The 22,015-nt window shown below is 45.5% G+C and overlaps 1 protein-coding gene across 3 annotated transcripts in view; it reads right to left on the reverse strand.

Annotated features, from left to right (window-relative positions):
• Positions 1–5,429: 5,429 nt before the first annotated feature.
• Positions 5,430–22,015, reverse strand: part of PHACTR3 (phosphatase and actin regulator 3) — a 205,944-nt gene continuing 189,358 nt past the window's right edge. For all 3 annotated transcript variants that reach the window (XM_070382098.1, XM_070382097.1, XM_070382099.1), the window contains 5 exons: positions 15,190–15,245; positions 10,915–10,976; positions 9,754–9,894; positions 8,201–8,277; positions 5,430–6,109 (listed from right to left, as the gene is read on the reverse strand). In XM_070382098.1, coding sequence (XP_070238199.1) covers positions 6,094–6,109; positions 8,201–8,277; positions 9,754–9,894; positions 10,915–10,976; positions 15,190–15,245 — 352 coding nt within the window. In that variant the 3' untranslated portion in view covers positions 5,430–6,093. The remainder of the gene's footprint in view (positions 6,110–8,200; positions 8,278–9,753; positions 9,895–10,914; positions 10,977–15,189; positions 15,246–22,015) is intronic.

The following is a 22,015-nucleotide window of genomic DNA, read 5'->3' on the forward strand; positions in this document are numbered from 1 at the left end:
AAAATGCCAAAAAACCCAATTAAAATATCAGCAAAGGACTTGAACCACCATTTCTCCTGAGAAGACACACAAATGTCTAACAAACACACAAACACACTGAGCATCATTAGGAAAATGGAAATCAAAACCATAGTTAGATCCCAACTTTATACCCACTATGATAGTTAGAAACCAGAAAGCAAGTTTGGCAAGGATGGGCAGGAATTGAAACCCTTGTGCGTCTTATTTTTGGCGGAGGGTCGGGACAGGGGAATATAAAATAATGCAGCTGCCATGGAACACAGTTTGGTCGTTCCTCAGTTAAACAATTACCATGTGACTCAGCAATTCCACTCTTAAGTTATATACCCAAAAGAACTGAAAATAGATACTCAACAAATACTTTTGTACAGGAATATTCAAAATAGCACACTATTCACAATAGCCAAAAGGTGGAAACAGCCCAAATGGCAATCAAATAAGTAAGCATGTAGTATATTTATGTAATGGAATATTTTTTAGCTGTAAGGGGAAAGAAGTATTGATTAGCCTGACAGTATGGATGAATCTCAAAAACATGTTAAGTGAAAATAGACACAAAAGGTCACATGTTGCATGATTTAATTTACTGTAATATCCAGAATGTATAAATTCATAGAAACAGCAAATTAGGCATGGGATCTTCTTCAAGTATGATGAAAATGTTCTGGAACCAGACAGAAGTGGTGGCCATATGAATTTGTAAGTGTGTTGAATATCATTTATTCTTCAATATGGTCAGTTTTATGTTACCTGTATTTCACCTGAATGTTAAAAATAACAGCAAAACAACAAAGAACCTTTTCAGAGGTTTCCTGTGCCCTAAAAGCCAACTTTTATATATTTACTTCTAGAACCTAAAAGAGTGCTTGGAGACATAGGCTTGCACAAAATGAATAAGTGAGTGAGCAGATGTAGTATGTTCCTGGAGGACCAGCGTGCCTTCTAAAACTTCCAGTTCCTCAAATCCTGTATAGTGTTTGTATTTCTATCAAAGTTAATAAAGTATTAGCCAGCCAGTCATATGAGCATCTTATTATATGACATGCCTGTACTCAGCTCTAGATACAGAGATAATAAATGAACTGTTTCCATGTACTTAAAAATGTATTTTTAAAAGTCATGTAAAATCACAGGGATTTCTATTTTATTGGCACCTTTGACAAATTGTGTAGGCAAATCAGATATTCACAGGCTTCATTACCAAAGAAGATAATAAATTTGTAATGGTTAGTTTTTGTTTTTAAAAACATACATTGGGTCAAAAAAGCCAATAGAAATACTCTAAAACAACATTTGCCATGTGGTGCTAAGTCGCTTCAGTCATGTCGAACTCTTTGCAACCCTATAGACTGTAGCCCACCAGGCTCCTCTGTCCATGAGATTCTCCAGGCAAGAATACTGGAGTGGATTTGCATTTCCTTCTCCAGGGGATCTTCCCAACCCAGGGATTGGACCAACAATTCAATATTTTTTTTCTTCAGGAATACAGATTGTTGAATGAGATCTGTGTGTTGTACTGCCTTGAACTGTAGATAACATAGTTTTGGTTTAAGATTTGATAACAATAATTTTCAATAAAAGGAAGTTGGAACAGTGAGTGGTCATACTAATGAAACATATGCCCTTGATATCAGTAGCGCCTTTGTTATTTACCCAACTTGCACTTTACGCATGTCAAAGTACTATTGTCAGTGTGAGCTTATAATGAGTTTGAAATTTGTAACAAAATTGATGTTAAAAATTTTAAGCTTAGAAACAAACCTAACTGTTCTGTGTAACTCAGCATCTTCTATTCTTTATTAAAAAAAAAAAAAAAAGATTTTCGAGCAGGAGTAGGCAAACTGTCTTTTAAAGGGCTATACAGTAAAAAAAAAAAAAAAAAAAAAAAGTTTAAGGGCTAAAAGGTAAATTTAAAGATCTCATGTATGTACTTGTATAAACTTGTCAAATATAACTATTTAAAAATGTAAGGACCATTCTTACCTTGCAGACCATTAAAAAAAAAAAAGGCAGATCTGGTCTGTGGGCTATAGTTTGCAAGACCCCTCTTTTAGAAGAAACATTTGAAAGTCAGATATCTCTGTTCTTTATTACAAAATTTATTCCTCAATTTATCTTACTGTAGTGAGTTAAAGCAGTTTTGCATTAGCAGAGGTTAACGATCATGTTAATTAACATAGCTAACACTTCTTGATTTTCCCATTTTAGACATATTAAAAAATAAATAAGCATTGTAACTAATGACTTCTATGTCTTACCTGGATCACAGTTTAACACCACGTTGGTGCAGGTTTACCACACTGTGGTCAAATTGTTCCAGAAGGCATTGGAAAGGATATGGAAGAGAGAAAAATTTTGCAGCATTAGTACCGCCAGGCAGAAACTTAAATACTAAACTCTATAGACATTATTACAGAGACTTAAAAGCCACATGTTCCTGACACCATAGATGCCCAGCACGTGTGGGCAGTAGACTGTGTGGTTTTTATCTAGCATTTAATTCCTTCTTAAAACTAGTCTAGGGTGATGAATTCTGCTTTCTATGGCCTCAGGGCCTAGGGTGAAGCTCTCTACAGATGCTAGAGGTAGTTTTCTTTAGCCATCCCATCACCACCACATAATAACCAAGTCACAGGTCTGGGTTCATTAATATTGATTAAAATGTCAGTAAGCATGGGAGAATCATAAGTGCCATGAATAAACACTTAAAATAGAATACTAAGCACTGTTGGGACTTCCCTGGAGGTCCAGTAGTTATGGCTCCAAGCTTTCACCGCTGAGGACCCAGGCTTCAGTCCCAGGTCAGGGGACAAATATCCACAGGTTGTGAGGAGTGGCCATTAAAAAAAAAAAAATAGAAATGATCCTTAGTATTGTAAAAATTGGAGCAGGCTCTTAGGTCCTTCCTGTCAGACCTGAAGTAAATTTGACTTTCTGTATTTTCAGTTGTTTATGAGCATCTTCTGAGATGTTTCTTTCACATGAAGAACTCTGAAAAGATATTCTGAAAAAAACACTGGGTAAATAGGTATTGGAATAATGTTGAACTAGTAATTTTAGCAGTATAATTAGAATTTTGCATTTCTGAACTTGACTTTGCCATTGAAGAACTGTGTATATATAGCTAAAATCTGACTTTCAAACTTCGACTGTACAATAGGATACCTTTTAGACTTGTAATTACCTTGTGTTTCCACAAGGTGGACCCTCTATGTTAGCTGTTTTTTTAATCCATTCAGTTGTCCACAGCCCCTTTAAAATTTTTTAAATGTACTTTTTACAAAGTCATAGGATGTACTATTCTTCCTATCATATTGGCTTAAAACTTGATGCTTCTGGCTGTGATTCAGTTTCTTGTCACAAAATTACCAATTAAGTTTAAAAAAAATTTTAAACTCCTTAAAAATAATTTCCTTAATGACTTAATATTGTTACTTTAATAGTCATTTTATTCTGTTAAAATCAAATTGTCAAGTCAATGCACAAGAACCTTATTAATGACTACTAATAGTATGATAATTCAGATACTGTATCTAATTGTTATTGAATAAGAAAGAATTATTTTTTCTAAGTCTTCAGCTCCTAAGTATATAAACTTTCTCTTCAAATTTACACAATATATGTAAATTTAAATTTATATCCATATGCATGTATATCACCAGTATCATGTGATTAATGAATTGCTTTTTGTTTCTGTTCCTCCAGCTAACTAGGATGAGAGAGTAGAGATGCCACATCATATACTTACTTAGTGCAGGATTACACACACTTAGGTGCCGAGTAAACATGCATACTTGATTCACAGTTTTAGGTTATCTCAACCTCTAAAATACCTGCTAAGAACATGAAATATGGAAATATAATTTAGGGTAATAGTTTATGATTAATACAAATACAGTAGTAGAAGTTAGATACCTTTGCAAATATTTTGATTACAATGAAAATGTCTTCCAGTTTTATATTTTAGAACCCTTGAGTCTAGAACCAAACTCAAACTCTGCTTTGGGTATCTTGTACTTTATCATAAATCTTTATTTATCTATTAGTTGTGTGTCTTTAGTTGGGCAAAAACCCTGAATTTGTGCCCCATCTATCAGATTGTCTTTAACTAAAGCTACAGTTTAGATATATTCTCAGCAGTGATCCTTTTTGCTTTGGGGGCCAGGATATTTCTATGTGATGAAGATTGAAATCTTATTTTTATATAGGTTGGCTCCAATTAATATTTTTAATTGAATAAAATATAAAATAGGAAGCTGCTACTATGTAGCTTAAAATAGAAATTAAGTATTTAGAGGGTTGACTGGCCACAAATAACAGCTTACATATAAAATATACATACATAAATATAAAATATATATATACACACACACATAAATGCTTATAAAATTAAGAGATTGGCTTCTAGTTAGAAAAGATTTAGATATCATTCCATAGACACAGAAATTGAGGCTTAGCGAAGTCAAGCCATTCACAGAAGGTTACACAGCATGAAGAGACAGAGCTAGAATTTTTCTACCATACACTGATTTCTTATAAAAAGACTACAGTTCGGCAAACTAACAGTATGTTTGCTTACATCTAGGATTGATCACAAACCCCTTAAGACAGAGTACTGCCACAAGGGCTGAGCAGTGGGCTCCCGACCCACTGCAGCCACAGAGCAGCACAAGAAAGGTCATGGGAAGTAGTGAGGTAGCTTGTGCGGTGAGAAGTCAGGACATTCAGCTGCTCCACAGCTACCTGACAACCACACCCACATGATGGACTGGGCACTTTGCTGGTACTTCACACACACACTTCCCTCCTTTTTCTCATTTAGAGATTCCAATTGTGGTATGTGTGTGTGAGAGAGACTGGGGCGGGGTCGGGTGGGGAGCAGGTGGGAGAGCTTCCGGCAGAGGAAATAAACACCTTGCTGAGTGTTGCAGAGCTGGGATCTGGGCACAGGTTCTGCAAGATCCCAACGGCGTGATGGAAGCACTGTGCTCCTGGACTCAGTGGACCAAGAGGGCAGGCTCATTTTTGCAATGATACTTACTCAAAAGCTAAGTAAAAATATATTCCAGGGAACATTTATTCTTATTTAACTTACTTTCCCCTCTTTGTGCCAAGGTTACCTTTTACGTTTGTGCTGGGATAAATATCCTCTTAGAGCTCCACTCAATCTAAACCTTTGTCTCTTACAACAGAGTCTTATAATAATGTTTGCAAATACGAAATTAAAAATACTTTTAGAGGTCGTCATTTTCCTTTGAGTAGTTTTTCAACAAGTTGTTACTTATTTCTAGGTTTATTACTCAGATGATTTAAAAACTTAACTTGAAAAAGATAATTTGATTGCCTAAGGCACAAACCACAAATACTAAAAGAATTTACAAAACACAGAAAAAGTTTGAATTCTCCTGTATTTGGCTTTTGATGGCTCAAAAATAATAAGATTTGACTTGTTTCACAGATCCTTTTTCTAAAAAAATCTCTTACCCCCACCCCAAGAAACTGTAACACCCAGGTTAATTTCCTGCAATAAGTAGTCATTTAATTAAAGAACAAAATTAACAGGAATCAAAATGTTGCAGCTGTATTTTTTGTTAGACATATAAAAAAAGAAAAAGTATAATACAGTAAATCATTTTGTATAACAGGAACTTAAAGAGTTCTCTAATTGTGATGAGAATAAAAAGGTCTTTTCCACATGGTACTGAAGACACTGCGTACACATCCCTTGGTCACAGCCTCAGTGTGGTGACCCTGCACACGCACGTCACCATCCTCGGTCACACCGCAGAACTGCAAAACAAGGCAGGAAGGCAAACAACAGTTTTCTTCAGGTTGAGTCCCTGGGGTCTCTTCTGACCCCAACAGTTGACACTCCTCAGGCCCCAGAGAGTGAAGGGTGTCCTCTGGTCATTCTCTCACAGGTGAGCATGGCCAGGATTTCACCTGTGTGTGTGGTCCTGCTTCTCTGGCAAACACAGCAGGTAGTCATGAGCTGAACTTCAGGAAAGCTCCCTGATGAATGTTCAGTGTTGGTATCAAAAATTAAGCACAATTCTTCTCAGAAGAAAATCTCTATGGCCTGTGGAATCTAGAAGTTGTAAAAAGACAAGGTTATACATATCTAAGTTTAAATTGCAAAAAACTTTCCACAAATTATTCTGTTGCTATTAAAATCTTTGTGGAAGTCCAACATGTAAAACATGAGGATGGACCTGCCTGGGTTATAGTGGTGTACAGCCTCGGAGGGCACCCACCGCTCAGGCCCCATCATAACACAAAAGGAATCAGATGGTGAATTCTTAAGCCTATCTAAAACTTAGCTTGAAAACTGCTAGGTAGGCCCTTGAAGTTCACAAAAACAGCAGGGCTTTGCTGAAGCAGCAGAGGTAATGAACTGATTAACAAATGATTGGATATTATAGTAGAGTTATAATTTTGTTCTTGTAGAGTTGAAAATGTGTTTGTGGTACTGTTTAATGCAATTAAAATTTCATATGACTAAAATCATTGCTCTGACTTTTAAAAGCTGACATTAAATGCTAAAATGTGGTTTAAAAATCTTAACACTTCCTGATGTGTAAGTTTTGGGCTCACTCTTAAAATTCTGTCATCTAAAAAAGCTATCAAGGACTTATGAGAGAAAGTACATATCTTTAGTAAATATCTTTTAATAATGTATAAATAGAAATGTATTAAATATTTTCACATTACCATAGATAGAATATGCAGTAATTACATCTTTTTTCTGTAACACAGGATTGAACATTAAAAATAACTGAATATTTTACAGAGAGTATTTATTTCCTAAACACTTTTTAGTGTTCTGAACACTCAAAAGTAAGATGATTTATTCCTGCCCCAAAGTGTGCCAGTCATGGGGGAAAACCTTAAACATCTTTAAACAAACTACTTGCTTCATTTTTCCTGCTCTTCCAACCTCTTTTTCCTCCCTTTGATATATTCAAAGTCATCTATCTCATAGGACAGAATTCTGTTTGCCTGCTTTCTATTCCATAGCCATATTACACTTTACAGAGTAAATCTTATAAATAACAACCACAGTGGCCATTTTGTGCCAAACAGAAAAGAAAAGGAGTCCACTGTTTTGGTTTAAGGCAGTATCTCCACTCAGGATTTCCTTTCTCTTTGTGTCTGGGGCCTGAGCATCTCTAGACCAAGGGAGAGATGACAAACAGCTTGTGGCATCAGGCAGTCCTTTGAGGATAAACGTGTGTGAGACCCTCATCATGGCTCTTCATGGACAGGAAGGGGAAGTGCTGGGGGAATATGCCACCTGTGAGCACACTGGCATCAGCAGGCCAACCTGTGCCACCTCTGTTCATGGGTGTGTTCCCCTTGTATGAAAAGTCTTGATTATGGAAGAATCAGCCACTTGGAGACGGGACCCTCCTTTACTTACAGCTGACTCGCAGCATAAGAATGGCACACAGTGATATGTATTTGCTGAAGGAACAAAGGCAGTTTGGAAGAGCTTCAGGGGAGCATGAGCTCGTGTTAAAGATGTGAGTATAAACTTAAATAAGGTGGGAGACAAGTGAGATCGGTAATTTCACAGCACTCCTCTACGTACAAATAAATTGGGGGAGGGACGGGGGCCGGCAGTCTCTCATATTCTGTCTCTAAATATGAGAGAAGGGGGAATACAGGCAAATTACCTTCAGTGCTTTGAGACTAATGTCTTTAAATACACATTAACTACTTAAATAAAACAATGTGTAGTACTGTTCTACATCCCACCCTTCACCAAAAGTGTTAGTCCCACAGTCATGTCCAATTCTTTGACCCCAAGGACTGTAGCCCAGAAGGCTCCTCTGCCCATGGGATTCTCCAGAAAAGAATACTAGAGTGGGTAACCAGCCATTCCCTTCTCCAGGGCATCTTCCCAACCAACCCAGGGACTTAAATCTAGGTCTCCAGCATTGCAGATGGATTCTTTGATCATCTGTGCCACCAGGAAAGCGTGCCAAGCCCTATGTGAAACCACAGGAACCAATAGCACTTTCAATTGAGTTGCATTCTGTCTGTTCAAGACAATTCTCTGCAGACATACTGAATTGCTTTTTATCCGAACACAGTGATTTGTGACATTTTTATTTTCTCTTAAAAAAAAAATACCATATTGCAAGTATCATGAAATTCATACAAATAGAAATCCGACCTTGTCAGATGCTTGCTTGATGCATGTACCTCCATTTCATTACTTTTGTATTCATTCAGTTCTTTACGAATTGCTGCCTGGAATTTAAAAAAGAGCACATTATTTTTCAGGACATTAGAAAGCTAGCATGGGAAATGAGTATCATGGTTGTGGATTGACAGCCATTCGTAATACTTGCTGATTTTGTTATTTTGTGATAGAGTAAAAAAAATTTTGTGCTTAGCATTTAGGCCTTTACTTATTTTTATAGCCCTACCAACCTAGTGCAGAGCTGGTGTTCTGGAAGTATTTAGTGAATTTGTTTACTGTGCTCGAGTGGGAATATATCACCCCCCTGCCTTGACCCCGCCCCACCCCCATCCCATGTCACCAGGATACATAACAGATAGATCAAGCACATGCTCAGGGCACTTATAAAGTAAGGACCTTAGGATAATGAGTGAGGTTCAGCTTTTGGTGAACTTACTTGGAATTTTACAACTAATCTAGAAGTTATTCTAACTTCAGGATACATTTACATTTTGTGTCATTTGAAACATAATCTTGTTGTTACATGTGGGTGAGATGTGCATCTCAGTATTTTCAGGGCTTCTCATCTGGCCCTCCTCCAGCTTCCCAACGCCCACTTTCATCGTGTGCGTCTTTCCGATAAACTCTTGGGCCAGGGTAGACAAACAGCAGACACAGCTTCAGAGGCAAGGAAAGGCTGCCAAAGATGCCTGAATTTCTCCCTTCACGGCCAGGCTCCTCTGAGCACATTCACCCTGGGTAACCAACTATAGCCTGTCTGCATTGTTCCAAGAGGATGCACTGCTTATGTGTGTTCATATATAACCTCACAGACTCACACTCAGCTTATGAAGACAAGGAACCATTAGCAATTTCAGCACACTCATTGGCTGAATGTATTATGTTCCTCTCCTTTAGGGAGGCTTTAAAAGTTCTGGAAGTCACTCAAAGTGGGGAGGTAGGAGAGACTCTGTAGACAGAGGCCCCCGGGTCTAAGCCCTGTCAGTCTTTTCCCAGCCACCTATTTGATGGCACCTCTACAGGGATAATAGCAACACCTCTCTCAGGAATATTTTGGAGGATTAAGTACCTGGCAGGCTGGGTTCAGTCCAGACAGCCTGAGGGCTCTTGGTGTGGTTTAGTCACTAAGTCGTGTCCGACTTTCAACTCCATGGACTGTAGCCTGCTGGGATCCTCTGTCCATGGGATTCTCCAGGCAAGAATACTGGAGTAGGTTGCCATTTCTTTCTCCAGGGGATCTTCCCCACCCAGGGATTAAACCCGGGTCTCCTGCATTGCAGGCAGAGTCTTTACTGACTGAGCTATGAGGGAAGCCCACTTGGTAACAACCAAAAATGTCCCAGTCATTTCCAAATGTCCCTAAGGGCAAAACCATCCCCTAGTTGAAAACACGACCCTAAGCCCAGGTTCTATTTGTGATGCCACATCCGGTCAAGCATGGCCTTATTTCAACAGCTGATGGTGCCCACTGTCTTCTGACACATACACACCCATGAGCCAACGTGCACACGTCTGCTCAGTACCTTATCTGCTGCCGACAGTCTCGTCCAGGGTTTGTCTGCCCGTCTGTCATAGTCCTGTGCTTTCGCCACCTCCACATAATCACTGAATCGTATCAGAATTTTTCTGTCTCTCAGTTCATCAACCGTGGGTCTCTGATTAAGCTAAAATAAAAGATCACCATAGTTAGGTCTCACATGCCAAACTAGCTTTCTTAGTTTGTTTAAGTACCCTGAGCAAACCAGGACCTGTCTATAAATAAATGTAAGCTCTGAAGCTGAAATAAAACCCTAATGCAAAAAAAAAAAAAAAAACTCTAACATGAAGGGCTTAAATTATACACTCTTAAATGACAATCCCTTCCCTTTAACATATCTTGTCATGAGCACTCACACCCCCAGGAAGCTAGCAGTGCCCTGACCACAGCACAGCTCAAGGAAAGCTGGGTGAATTATCTAAGGAAAAATTTTACAGCACCAGCTGTTGCTTTTCAACTATCATTAGGTAAGATTTTCCCAAAAAAGCTACTGATAAAGTTGAAATACTAAATACTACCACTAGCACTCATAAGCTCAGGATATTCTACTAACTTCAAGTAGGACAAGAATTTATTATATTATTATTACAGAATACAGTAGAGAAAGGGACCACCACAAGACTTGAATTTAGAGATGGTCAGGGCTTTAGAAGGAGACCAAACTTTACAGACTTGCTACCTATATTGGCCATAATACATTTTGACTTAACTATTTGAGTCTCAGACACAAACCCTTGAAGCTAATCAAGTTTTCTGTAGTCAGGATCTTCTAGACAAATGGAAGGAACCAAAGAGTGTGAAAGGTAAACTGACACACTGATATCCAGGCATGCTTTGCTTGAGCACTGTGTAAAGAGCTCAAATAAATGAAGAGCATGCCAGTCAGCATCTGACTTCCCGGAAACAAATGGCAATGTCATCGAGGCCACACGGCCGCAGTCGTGTACTCCATGGCTGGGTGAGCACATAGTCCACAGGGCCATCAGTCACCCCCAGGTCGATGCAAAAGGCACTGCTTTTTGAATGTCCAGTCAAAATTCACTGTTGCCCAAGAAGTCACAGGTCAGCATCACAGAGGGATGGCCTGCATCACCCATCTCAGTCTTTCCTACCTTAATATTCAGGCAAGATGCTTAAATGATCATACCTTTCTTGTCAACCTTTGCTTGATTTCTCTTCTTTCTTCTTGCTCTGTCTGATCGTTCCTTTCTGTGAAAGATGAAAACAAAGAAGCAGGTTGAGACGTTCTCCTCTTTAGCAAGGACACGTGCTCAGATCTGGACATTTGTGGGGGCTACCGGTATAACAGGAAGGACGCCTGACAAGTGACACTTTTTTCCATATCATTGCACTTTGCCAGTCACTGCTCAGGAAACTATGGTCTCACTGTTCCACAGAAACACTTGTAGAAGAAAGTTTTGCCTTCATCACAGCCTGGTTCTCCTGGGCCCTTTTCTGTGTTAGAAATAACCACACAGATTGATGCTGGGCATTGATTTGCAGGAGAAACAGGAAGCAATTCTCTCCTAATCAAATATCATCTCTGTGTATATTTACAACCAGGAACATAGATGGCAAACAAAAATGTTTTAGTAGGATAAGTTTTTATATATATATATATAAACTATATTCAAGTATATATGAATGAATATTGTTAGAACTGTCACTGCTTTTCCATGTAAAAGGGATTCATACTTTTAGCCAACCAACATAAGATAAGGAACATTCACCTCAGATTCTGGGCAACATATGCCTGCCTGGAATTCATATTTTCTGGATACATTTCAAGTCCAAACATACCCAGGAACCCAGATGATTCTCCACTGCAGAAGTGAGACACATGACCTGCCTTTTATAGGAACCAAGTCTCTCACCAAAATTGGTTTTGCCTAGTGAGTGTCACTATTAACATGCAAGCCGTGTTTACACCTACACTTGGAAGCTAAAAATGGAGCAGAATGCTGAGACTTAGTGTAAAACGTAAGCTCCGCCCTGGGATAAGAGATAATGGATGTCCTATTTCTGGCTCTCACTGTTGCTAAATAAAGCCTCAGGTCCCTGGAGGGGGCCCAGAATTCCATTCCTGGGAAAGGGACCTCGTCTGTCAGCACTCCTAGAAACACCGCCAGGTTTGAGGAAGGGAAATTCTGCAACTCGCCGTTAACATAAGCTCACGTTACCTGTCTTTCTTTGAAACATTTTAAACATCTGTGCATTTAGGAGGTTTGGTGTATGGGCATTTAACATACTAGTCATTGTACTTTTCGGTAATTTTCTTTAAAAAGGAAGATTCATCTTTCATTCAGATGTTTCAGAAAAAGAAACCAATCCCTGTTATGTTCCTTGTTCTTAATCTAAGTGAAAAACCAGAAGAAACCATAATTATAAGCTCTCATCTGAAAGCTGATAATACAATTAGAAAAAAATGTGAAAATACCACACAGAAGGCCAACCATAAGAGATTTAAATGATGATACGAAACTAATTCTTTAGATTTTTAAAAAAATTTTGGCCATGCCACGTGGCACTCGGGATCTTAGTTCCTGACCAGTAATCAAACCTGTGCCCCCTGCAGTGGAAGCACAGAGTCTTAATCACTGGACAACCAGGGAAGTCCCATAATTCTTCATATGTCTTAAAAATAGGCCATGAACAAATCCTAAGTACACCCTCCATATAAAAACACTGAAACAAGAGCAGATCTTTCTGTTTTTTAAATTGTGGACAACACTGGCATCATTACAAGGTCATCGGAGCACAGCAGGGGTCTTGGAGGTGCCCGGGAGTGTCCCCTGCAGGCCAGGTGCTCGGTGGGGCGCCAATTCCAAGGTCCTTCCTGAGAGCCTAAGCCACAGACTCTGAGTTCCCCTGAGCAATGGGTTTATAGATCTCTTATTCTCAGACTCAGAAAGCCCTGTGCTTTATACAAAACAAGGGAGCCATAATCAGAGCCTCCATACCCAGATTGTCTGGAAATAGTGCCAGTAGCTTGGACAGTCACACAAGTGCCTTCTGTAAATAATCAGAGATGCACTATTGCTCCTAATGCAGTGGTCAGAACGTGGATGATGGAGCCATTCACCTGCACATGAACTTCAGCTCCTTCCCTCTGCCAACACTCATGTTAAAAAGTCCTATTACCTCCCGAAGTTTGAGCTTCTTCACTAGGAAGATGGGAACAGCCGTGCAAACCTCACGACTGTCTGGTAACAATTCAGCGAGGGAAGAGAGGCAAGCACTGAGTACAATGCCCGGCACAGAGTGGGCCCCCCTCTGAATGACCACTTCTAATACAACCATATAAAAGATGGCCACTAGTGTCTTGACACTCGTATCCACAAACACACAGGCCCAAGTGTTCTTCCAACATGATCTCAGTTAGCCACGAGTTCCCTACTTGAAGGGGAGCAGATACAATGTGCTGATATTCTAAGCCATTGACTCAAAGCAGAAAATGCAGCAAGAGTGCAAGCCAGTGTCAATGGCTGTGGGGATGATGCTCCAGGCTGAACTATATATAGTTAGTCGATCCTTATCTCTACAGAATCAAACCAAACCACCCACCCACCCCAAACTAGCAGTGACATTCTCAAGGATGCTGCCCAGGGCACTCGGGAAGTTTCCAACTAGGGACAGACCTGACTGGCTGAGTGGCAAGGAAGGGACTGTCAGGGCCACACAGGGAGCCTTTTTCCTGCCCTGGAGGTGAGTGCCGTCAGTCCAGGATCCACCTGCCATCTCTGCTCACCAGGCACAGTTCTGATATTCAGGCTTTCATGTCCAAGTGTCTATGTGCAAAGATTAACACAATTAGAAGCACTTGCTGGTGGGAGGACCTGGCCATCCACTAGAGCAAAGAGGAAGTGACCACTGACAGGAGAAATGGTTCCTGAGAGAAAAGCCTCTGCCCACTCTGGGCAGCAAACCAGGCTGAAGGCAGCACTACTTGGGCCTTGAACTTGCCCCATTTGAGTTTTAGATCACTACCTGAGGGGGCATCTGTGACTGATGAGCTTTATAAGTTAGTGACTTAATTTTTTAAAATTCAAATATTCGGTAACAGCTTCACATTTGTATATGCCCACCTGATTAAGTATGCTATCCATGAAAAGATGTTCTTGAAATTCTCAGATACGGCTTAGTTGATGTAATATAGAATAGCAGTCACCATATCAAGTTTAAAAAGAACACTTTTTTTTTTTTCCTGCACTGCTCAGTATGCAGAATTTTAGTTCCCTGACCACTCCAGTATTCTTGCCTGGAGAATCCCAGGGACGGAGGAGCCTGGTGGGCTGCCATCTATGGGGTCGCACAGAGTCGGACACAACTGAAGCGACTTTGCAGCAGCAGCAGACCAGGGATTGAACCTGTGCCCCCAGCAGGGGAAGCTCAGAGTCCTAACCACTGGACCACCAGGGAAGTCCCTAAAACAAAGAATTAATAATCTTAGGGTTTAAATATTTCCAACAGTCCTTAAAGGGGGAGTCTTCCAGGCAATTAATAAAGTCAAGAAAGAGGAAGCAGTCAGTTAGGACTCAGCACCCAGACCAGAGTTTCTGTCTTCTACTTTTGGACAGAAGGTCAGCCATGGGACTGTCTTAACTTTGTAAAAAGACGTTCATGGAATGAAAAACCAAATTCAGAGAATGTCTGTAGTGCTCACTCTTAAAGAGAGGAAAACATTTTAAAAAATCCAGGCCCTTAGAAAACATGCTATAGAAAATACCTCGCAAACGAAGTCTGTTGACCAGATACTTAACAAGTATCTGGGAAACACCTTTGAGAGGGTTCTACCACCCAAATCCTCAATGCCTTTAATGAGATGGAACAGTGTTCTCTACACCAGGGAGGCTCTTCCTGGATGCTGGTGCTCAGCACATGTTGCAACCACAGCCCTCCCTGGGAAAACCCAGGGGATGTGAAGGAGGTGAGGATCTAAAATTGTAGAGTTCTAAGCCACAGGCAACTTCCTAGGCTTCTCTGTTCCTTTGAGCTGCTGCTTTACTCCCCAGGGAGGGAACTACAGAGGGCTGAGCTCTTCCCTGGTAGGTTTTATACTCTGTCCACACCTGCCTGTGATGTCCGTGACCGTGAGGGAGCCCTAGTCCCAAATTGCCAGGGACACCTGCTTGAAACCCAGCCTGCCAAAAGACATCATTTCCCTTCCAACTACAGAGCTGACTCATGACACAACCCCGAAGTAGGGACATTTTTAATGATGCCAGGAGAGCCTTTTCCTTTTTAATTTTCAATGGGATGTTGCTGGGTGTTTCAACTTTCCCGGGGGCTTGCTTTCAGAGTTCCCCAGCAGCTCAGGGCGAGGGGAACACAGGAGGGCTCAGCCAGCCTGCAGAGCCAGGTTCCCGCAGCAGCCTCCGTGGAGCACACGTGAGGGGAACCCCAGGGGGCCGCCACTACTCACGTTTCAAGATATTTCTTCTCTCCAGTTCCTCCACCGCGGGTCTTTGGCTCAGTCGTCTGCGGAAAAACACCAAAATTACATTTTGCACCATGGTGGCTGCCAGCGAATTGCATCCAGGGTCTGTGAGGGTCCGAGGTGGCTGGCGCACCCCCTGAAGATCGCCTCCCAAAAAACGGGAGCGGGGGAGGTGGAGGGGTGGGGGGCCCTCCGTCGGAGGCAGCCTCTTGCTGGCAAATCGAGTCCGACCCCCGCGCCGGAGGGACGTGGCCCTCTGTCACCGGGCGGCTGGGGCAGCCCGCGCTCCCGCTCCCACTCCGGACAAGCAGCTCATCATGTCCAGATCTGCTGCCAGCCCGGCAGGCTGAATGGCTCCCCAGGCGCGGGTCCGAGATCTAGCCGGGAGATGGCCCCCTGTCTGGGGTCGCAGGGAGGGGCGGGCAGCCGCGTCTCCAGCTTCTGTGTCCCAAGCTCCCAGCGACCCGGACACTGGCACTCGCCCCGGTCCTGCTCCAGCCGCGGTCGGCCTCACCCGACCCTGCCTGCGGGGAGGCGATGGGGAAGCTCCTGCCTCTCGCGGGCGCGGAGCCCAGGCGCGTAGGGAAGAAGCGCATCCAATCCTAGCTGGGAATCTCCTGGGCTGAGCGCGCGCGCGGGCCACGCCCACGGCCGCCCGCCCGCCGCCTGCTCTGCCCGTCCGCTTAGTGAGATCGGAGGACAAATTATCATTTCCTTTTAAATGGCTTCTCATCGAGGGAGTTGGAGGACGTAGCCAAAAAGAAGAAATACATACATAAATAAAAGGCTTGTCAGGAGAGGGAGGCATAATTAGTCAACATTAATGCCAAGCTCCAATTATTTCTGTAACTCCAATAACGTTATCCCTGGGGTAGAGCCAAAAACGTCCCCACTTCCGGATCCTTCTGCCACTGCAGGGAGGTGACAGGCGGAGCCTCTGAATGCCCACAATGCGGGGCCATAATCCTATTTATAACCCCTGTCCCAGCACAAAGCCCAGGGCCCTCGGGGGCTCAGCTGCTCCTCCCTCCACACTCTAGGCGACACTGTGCTGTCGGACTCCTAGGCGGGCTTTGTGTGTCTGCGGTCTGGTGGGTGGTTGCTTAAAATCTTGTCTGCATGTCTGCTGAGACTTCAGCGTGCCCTCAGACAACTCCTGGCTGGCACCCAGGGGCCAGGGCCTCCCGCTCCCTGGCAAGCAGCAGGCACAAAACCAAGCTGTTTGGGTGGGGCTCCCTCAGCCTGGTCAAACCCCCCCAGATGCTATTTATTCATTCACTAAGTGACTGGGGCAGGGCGGGGGTATCTGCTCTGCACCAGGCACTGTCCCAAGCCCCAGGACACAGTGGTCCTGCCCTTGAAAAACTCAAGTCTAAAGAGGAAGGCAGACAAACAGCAAGTGAGCAATCATCCCAGCGAGTGGGCAATGCCATGGAGAAGAGAAAACAGGGGTGGGGACGTGATGGAGGAGGGAGGGGGCAGAGGCAGGGGAGGTCCATTTCCTAAGAGACAGCAGAAAACAAGGAACCAGCCTTGAGAAGCTCACATTTCTAGACAGTGTCTCCTAACTGTTCAGGTGCTGGACTTGGAGACAGCCATGGGGGCAGTGATCAAGGAGGACTTCCTGGAAGAGGAAACTTTTGGCAGTGTTGTGGAGAATCCACAAAAGGTGCAGAGCCTGTTGCTCAGGGGATGCCAGCTGACCAGCTATGATGCCCGCAGGGACAGCTGAGGATGGAGACCATGCATCTCCTCAAGCCTGAAAAGTACCCCAAAACTCTACTCACGTTGCCCCCATGGAGGGCTTTTTCTTACTGGAGCCCTGTGTTCTCTTCTAAAACGAGGACTAATCAGAGATCTTCACAAAGGTGAGAGAACTGAATGAGGAAATGCACAAATACATCTGTTATACCAAGCTTGCTTGGGACAGAGATTTCTCAAGAAATGTCTGGAGAGAACCCAACCTGTGCGTTGTCAGCTGATCATGGACTGAGGTCCCAGAGAGGCATTTCATCCAACTTGCATGTCTCAGAAAAGTGTGGATATCTCACCACCAAAATCTCCACCGTTAGCTCTAGGGGTGAAGGCAGGCCTGCCAGGGTGAGGGCCACAGCAGGCCCTCAAAGCACCTCCAAATGGCCCAGAAGGGGCAGTCCACCAGCTGTGAACAACATGCAGCCTGCTGGATTGTCAGCAACCTGCCCCTCTACCCAGAGGGACCCCAGGAGCCCACAGCTGGACTGCCAGCCAGAGCTGCTCCTTGGGGGACCCCAATCACAGGGAAGCGAGTACTGCAGGTCGAGAGTCCCCATTTGGACTCACACCTAACTGTACCTGACACCCCAGCTCATGAGACTGAGAACTAACTTGGGTTCACCAGGCCTCTTGTGTCAGAGGTTTAGTGAGCACAAAGGACATGCCCAGTCCTGGGATATCATGGGAAGAAGTTAGACCCAGCCCTGCCCTTAGGGAGCACAGGCTCTAGAGGGGTCAGACATTCAGTCTGTTATCACACAAGTCAGTCAATCAGTTCAGTTGCTCAGTCCTGTCTGACTCTGCAACCCCATGGACTGCAGCACACCAGGCTTCCCTGTCCATCACAAACTCCCAGAGCTTGCTCAAACTCGGGTCCATTGAGTCGGTGATGCCATCCAACCATCTCATCCTCTGCTGTCCCCTTCTCCTGCCTTCAATCTTTCCCAGCATCAGGGTCTTTTCTTTTGAGTCAGTTCTTCACATCAGGTGGCCAAAGTATTGGAGCTTCAGCATCAGTGTGAAGTTGTCACACAAACCACCTTTCATTTCCATAGTGACCAGCACTAAGAGGAGGATCCTACAGCATCATGATAGCGTAGGGGGTAGGTGGGCCAACCTGGACAGACAGGTGGCCTGAGAAGCTGATGTTGAGTCAAGATCAGAAGGGTTAGTGGGGATTGCTGAGCCCGGAGGGAGGGGAGGAGCACAGGTCCTGAGATGAGGTTTCCTAAGTGTCACTGGACTGAGTGGAGGTGTGTGTGCACCTCTGGGGCAGGGGGCAGGACCCACCCAGCCTGCAAGTCTGGATCTCTGGAGCCCCAAATGTGCTGAAGGGTGTGAAGCAGACAGGGCGGGGTGGAGAGGATCTGTCTTTGGAAGCACCTCCAGACTCTCCTGGACTACAGTCCAAGGAAGGACAGGGCAGAACCTCCCCACAGAAGAAGTGGAGCTGCCAGGGGTGGAGTAGGAGGGGAGGGATCCCCATCAGACAGGAACCTCCGGGAGCCAGGCCCACAAGTGGTCAAAGGCCAGTGAAGTGTTCCAGACAAGGGGGAGATATTGGCTCCAGAGTAAGAACAGTGCAAACTACAAATTACATAATACACATTGGACTAAATACATATTAAACACAATATTCCATTCATTTACTACCTGAGACTGGGCTCCATTCTCCATGTGGGAATGGGGCTTCCCAAAGCAGGAGTGACTACGACCTTAATGTCAAGGACAGACAACGGGATTATGCCCATTTTACAGGTGAGATCGGCGGGGCTCAGAGAAACAAACTTGTAAGCAGGTGTTATTCCTCGTGTAGACCCCAGAGCCTGGCACAGACAAACATGCCTGGCCTGAACAAAGCAGAAAACCATGGGCGCCGGTTCCCCTCCCTCCGTGTGGCCCTGGAAGGGTGCTGCTAAAACATCCTTGGAGCCTCAGTAGCAGATGGCTCTCTGGGACCGGGACGGGACAGACATAGCCCCAGGCTGGCTGCGCTTAGGGGGAGGGGGCGTGGCCTCAGGAGGGGAGGGGCGGAGCCTCGGGAAGGCAGGGGAGGAGCCTTGGGAGGGGTGGGCAGGGTCAGCACCCTGAGGGATTCCCCAGCTCTGCCCACGCGGTCCGCTCCCTCCTGATTCAGAAGCTGCTGCTGTGGGTGATGAGCAGGTGCCTCCTGGAACTGGGGAAGCCACAGTCTATTTCTGACTCTCCCCTCTGAGAAAGCACGAGTGTGGCAGCCAGTTACAGCACTGCATGGGCGTGGGAGCGACACCAAGAAAAGAAACCAGGAGAAAGAGAGGCACCTGCCCATCCTCCCGCCCCATCCCTGGCTGGTCCCCACCTGTGCACATAGGAGAGGGAACCCTCCCCTCCCTCCAGGGGGCCATGGGCAAGACGGCAAGATGGCAGACCCTCCACACGGAGCAGCCAGGCTGGCCTGTGCATGAGGTTGGCTGGCCTGTGCATGAGGTTGGCTGCCCTGGAGGGTCACCCAGACTAGCGGACTTCTCCTGTAGGAAATAAGCCTTTTCTGGGTAAAGACCCTGAGATCCGGGGGTTTCCACTGCAGCACAGCTGCACCTAACCTAGTACACGAATGCACCGCTGGCCATGATGCTGGCCCTGTCTCCCAGGGCACCGTGCAACCAAGGCCAGAGCCACCTCCCCCTTGCTGCCCGCAGCCAGGTCCAGCCTGGAGCCTTCCCGAGCGCAGATCAGGGCACCGGAGCCTCGGAAGTCGTATGCAAGCTCCCCACTCCCTGAGCCCACCTGCAGTGAGGGGGGACAGCCTGGTCACCAGCCCCATCAGATGACCGTGGTCCAAATCCAGCCAGCAGCCTCATCGCTGCCCCCATGATACTTTTTAGAATGTGAACATGAAGCAAATGTTAATCAAATCGGAGTTTTCACTCTTAAAAACATCAGCTCCCCTTGAAGACATGGGAGAGCTGGCTCCTCAGATCGATCAGCACTCCTACCCCACCCCCAGCTCCGCAGAGCAGCAGCCGGGCTGAGGGGGCACTTGGCTCCTCACCGTCCCCACGGCCCACACCTTCCAGTGGCCTCGCTCCCCTGTGGACACTCCACCTGCCTCACCATGGGACCAGGCTCCTGAGTGAGTGGGGGCCCAGGAATCCCCTCCTTGTCCTGAGGACCCCGTGACCCTCTTCTGCCTCCCATACACACTGGATGGGAGTGGCTGCATTCCTGGGAGCACCAGGCATGGTGGGAAGGAGACCTGAGGACAGCAGGTCCAAAGCTCAGCTCTGAGGCCAGTGGTGGACAAGTGGCCCTGGCTGGCCACCCAAGGGAGCATCCGGCAGCTGGTGTCTCCCTCAGGGAGGCTCAACACACAGTTAGACTCTTTCCAGGCACACTCGTCTCCATCAGTTGCCTCACACAGTCTACAGGCAGAGCCAGCTCCTCTCTCTGAGCCTGTTTCCTCTCCTAAAATGGACTGACGACAATAGGCACCCATTGGGGTTGCTGTGAGGTAAGAGAAATGGCCCGAAAAGCACCAACCAGGTACCTGGCACTCCAGGCCTGTCTATGTCAGTGGCCATGCCTGAATTGTCCTTTGTACACCCCTCCTCGAGAGTCCCTTGGACAGCACTAGGAGATCAAACCAGTCCATTCCATCCTAAAGGAAATCAACCCTGAATATTAATTGGAAGGACTGATGCTGAAGCTCCAATACTTTGGCCACCTAATGCAAAGAGCTGACTCATTGGAAAAGACCCTGATGCTGGGAAAGATTGAGAGCAAGAGGAGAAGGGGGCAACAGAGGATGAAGATGGTTGGATAGCACCAATGGACATGAGTTTGAGCAAACTCTGGGAGACAGTGAAGGACAGGGAAGCCTGGCATGCTGAAGTCCATGGGGTTGCAAAGAATCAGACAAGACCGAGTAATTGAACAACAACAGCATCAGACAGAACTGAGCCGCAATCTCGCTAAGCAAGGCAGAACGCCTTCCTGGAAGGGAAAGCTGTAGTGGCAGACAGACAGCTCTCCGCCCCCAGAGATGCCTGCTATTTTGGGAGCTCTTCCCTGGGAATACCATCCTGCTTCACCACCAGCCTTGAGTCACCAAGGAGGATTTTGGTGTCTCCGCCTGGGACAGGGTTCCCCAGCAGGTGGGAGTTGGGGGGGGGTGCATCTCCCTCCATCATCATCATGACTCCTGATCCAGACATGTGGCTCAAGGACTGTGAACGAGAAGACAGATCCTCTGTTCCCACAGAGGCTGTCTGGGCGACGAGACCACCAGGGACATGCGGATGGGCCAGGGAGAAAGAATCAGGGAGGGGAGCCCTCTCCAGGAAGTAACATGAAGATGAGGCCATGGATAGACCAGAGCCAGGCTACAGGCTCTGAGGGGTGCAGCTCATCCATGCTGGGAACAGTAGACCCCCAGACCTTAGCCCCCTCTGTCCTTGCAGTTACCTTGGTGAGGATGAATTATCAGCCCACTGAGGGTTTATCCAGCGAGGTGCTGACTGCTGGTCCCCCATCATGGCATCTCACAACCCAGGACCCCCAACCCCACCTCCTCACATGTCCCCGTTGTCCAGCATCCGTAACTCAGAAGCTGGTGCCCACTGCCAGTCATACACTCATCCCAGACCCAGGGCCACCCTCTGTCCCTCTGGCTCCACACTCCCAGTCCCCAGGGATCTCCAAGTCCACTGGGTTCTAGAGCCAATACCTCATATGTCCATCTGTCTCTCCATCCCCAGGCCACCAGCCTCTGCCAGCCCCCGGCTTCCTTGATGCCCTATGGCAGCAGGCTGGTCATGAAACATGACCCCCCACTCTCACCATGACCTCAAACCTGGGGTCCCCACCAAACTCAAGACAAGCCCCACAAGGTCAGTGAGTCTGCGGGGTCCCCTCCCCAGACTCTGTGCACTGTGACCCTCACACTGAGCTGCCCACACTGCCTCCCTCAGGCACAGCCATCCTTCTCCTAATTCAGGGCCACAAGCTCAGATGCTACATCCTCTTTACAACAAGAATTCAGTCTCATTTCCCTTACTCCAGTCCACGAACATGCATA

Source organism: Bos mutus, chromosome 13 (assembly GCF_027580195.1).
Source record: "Bos mutus isolate GX-2022 chromosome 13, NWIPB_WYAK_1.1, whole genome shotgun sequence".
Lineage (NCBI taxonomy): Eukaryota > Metazoa > Chordata > Mammalia > Artiodactyla > Bovidae > Bos > Bos mutus.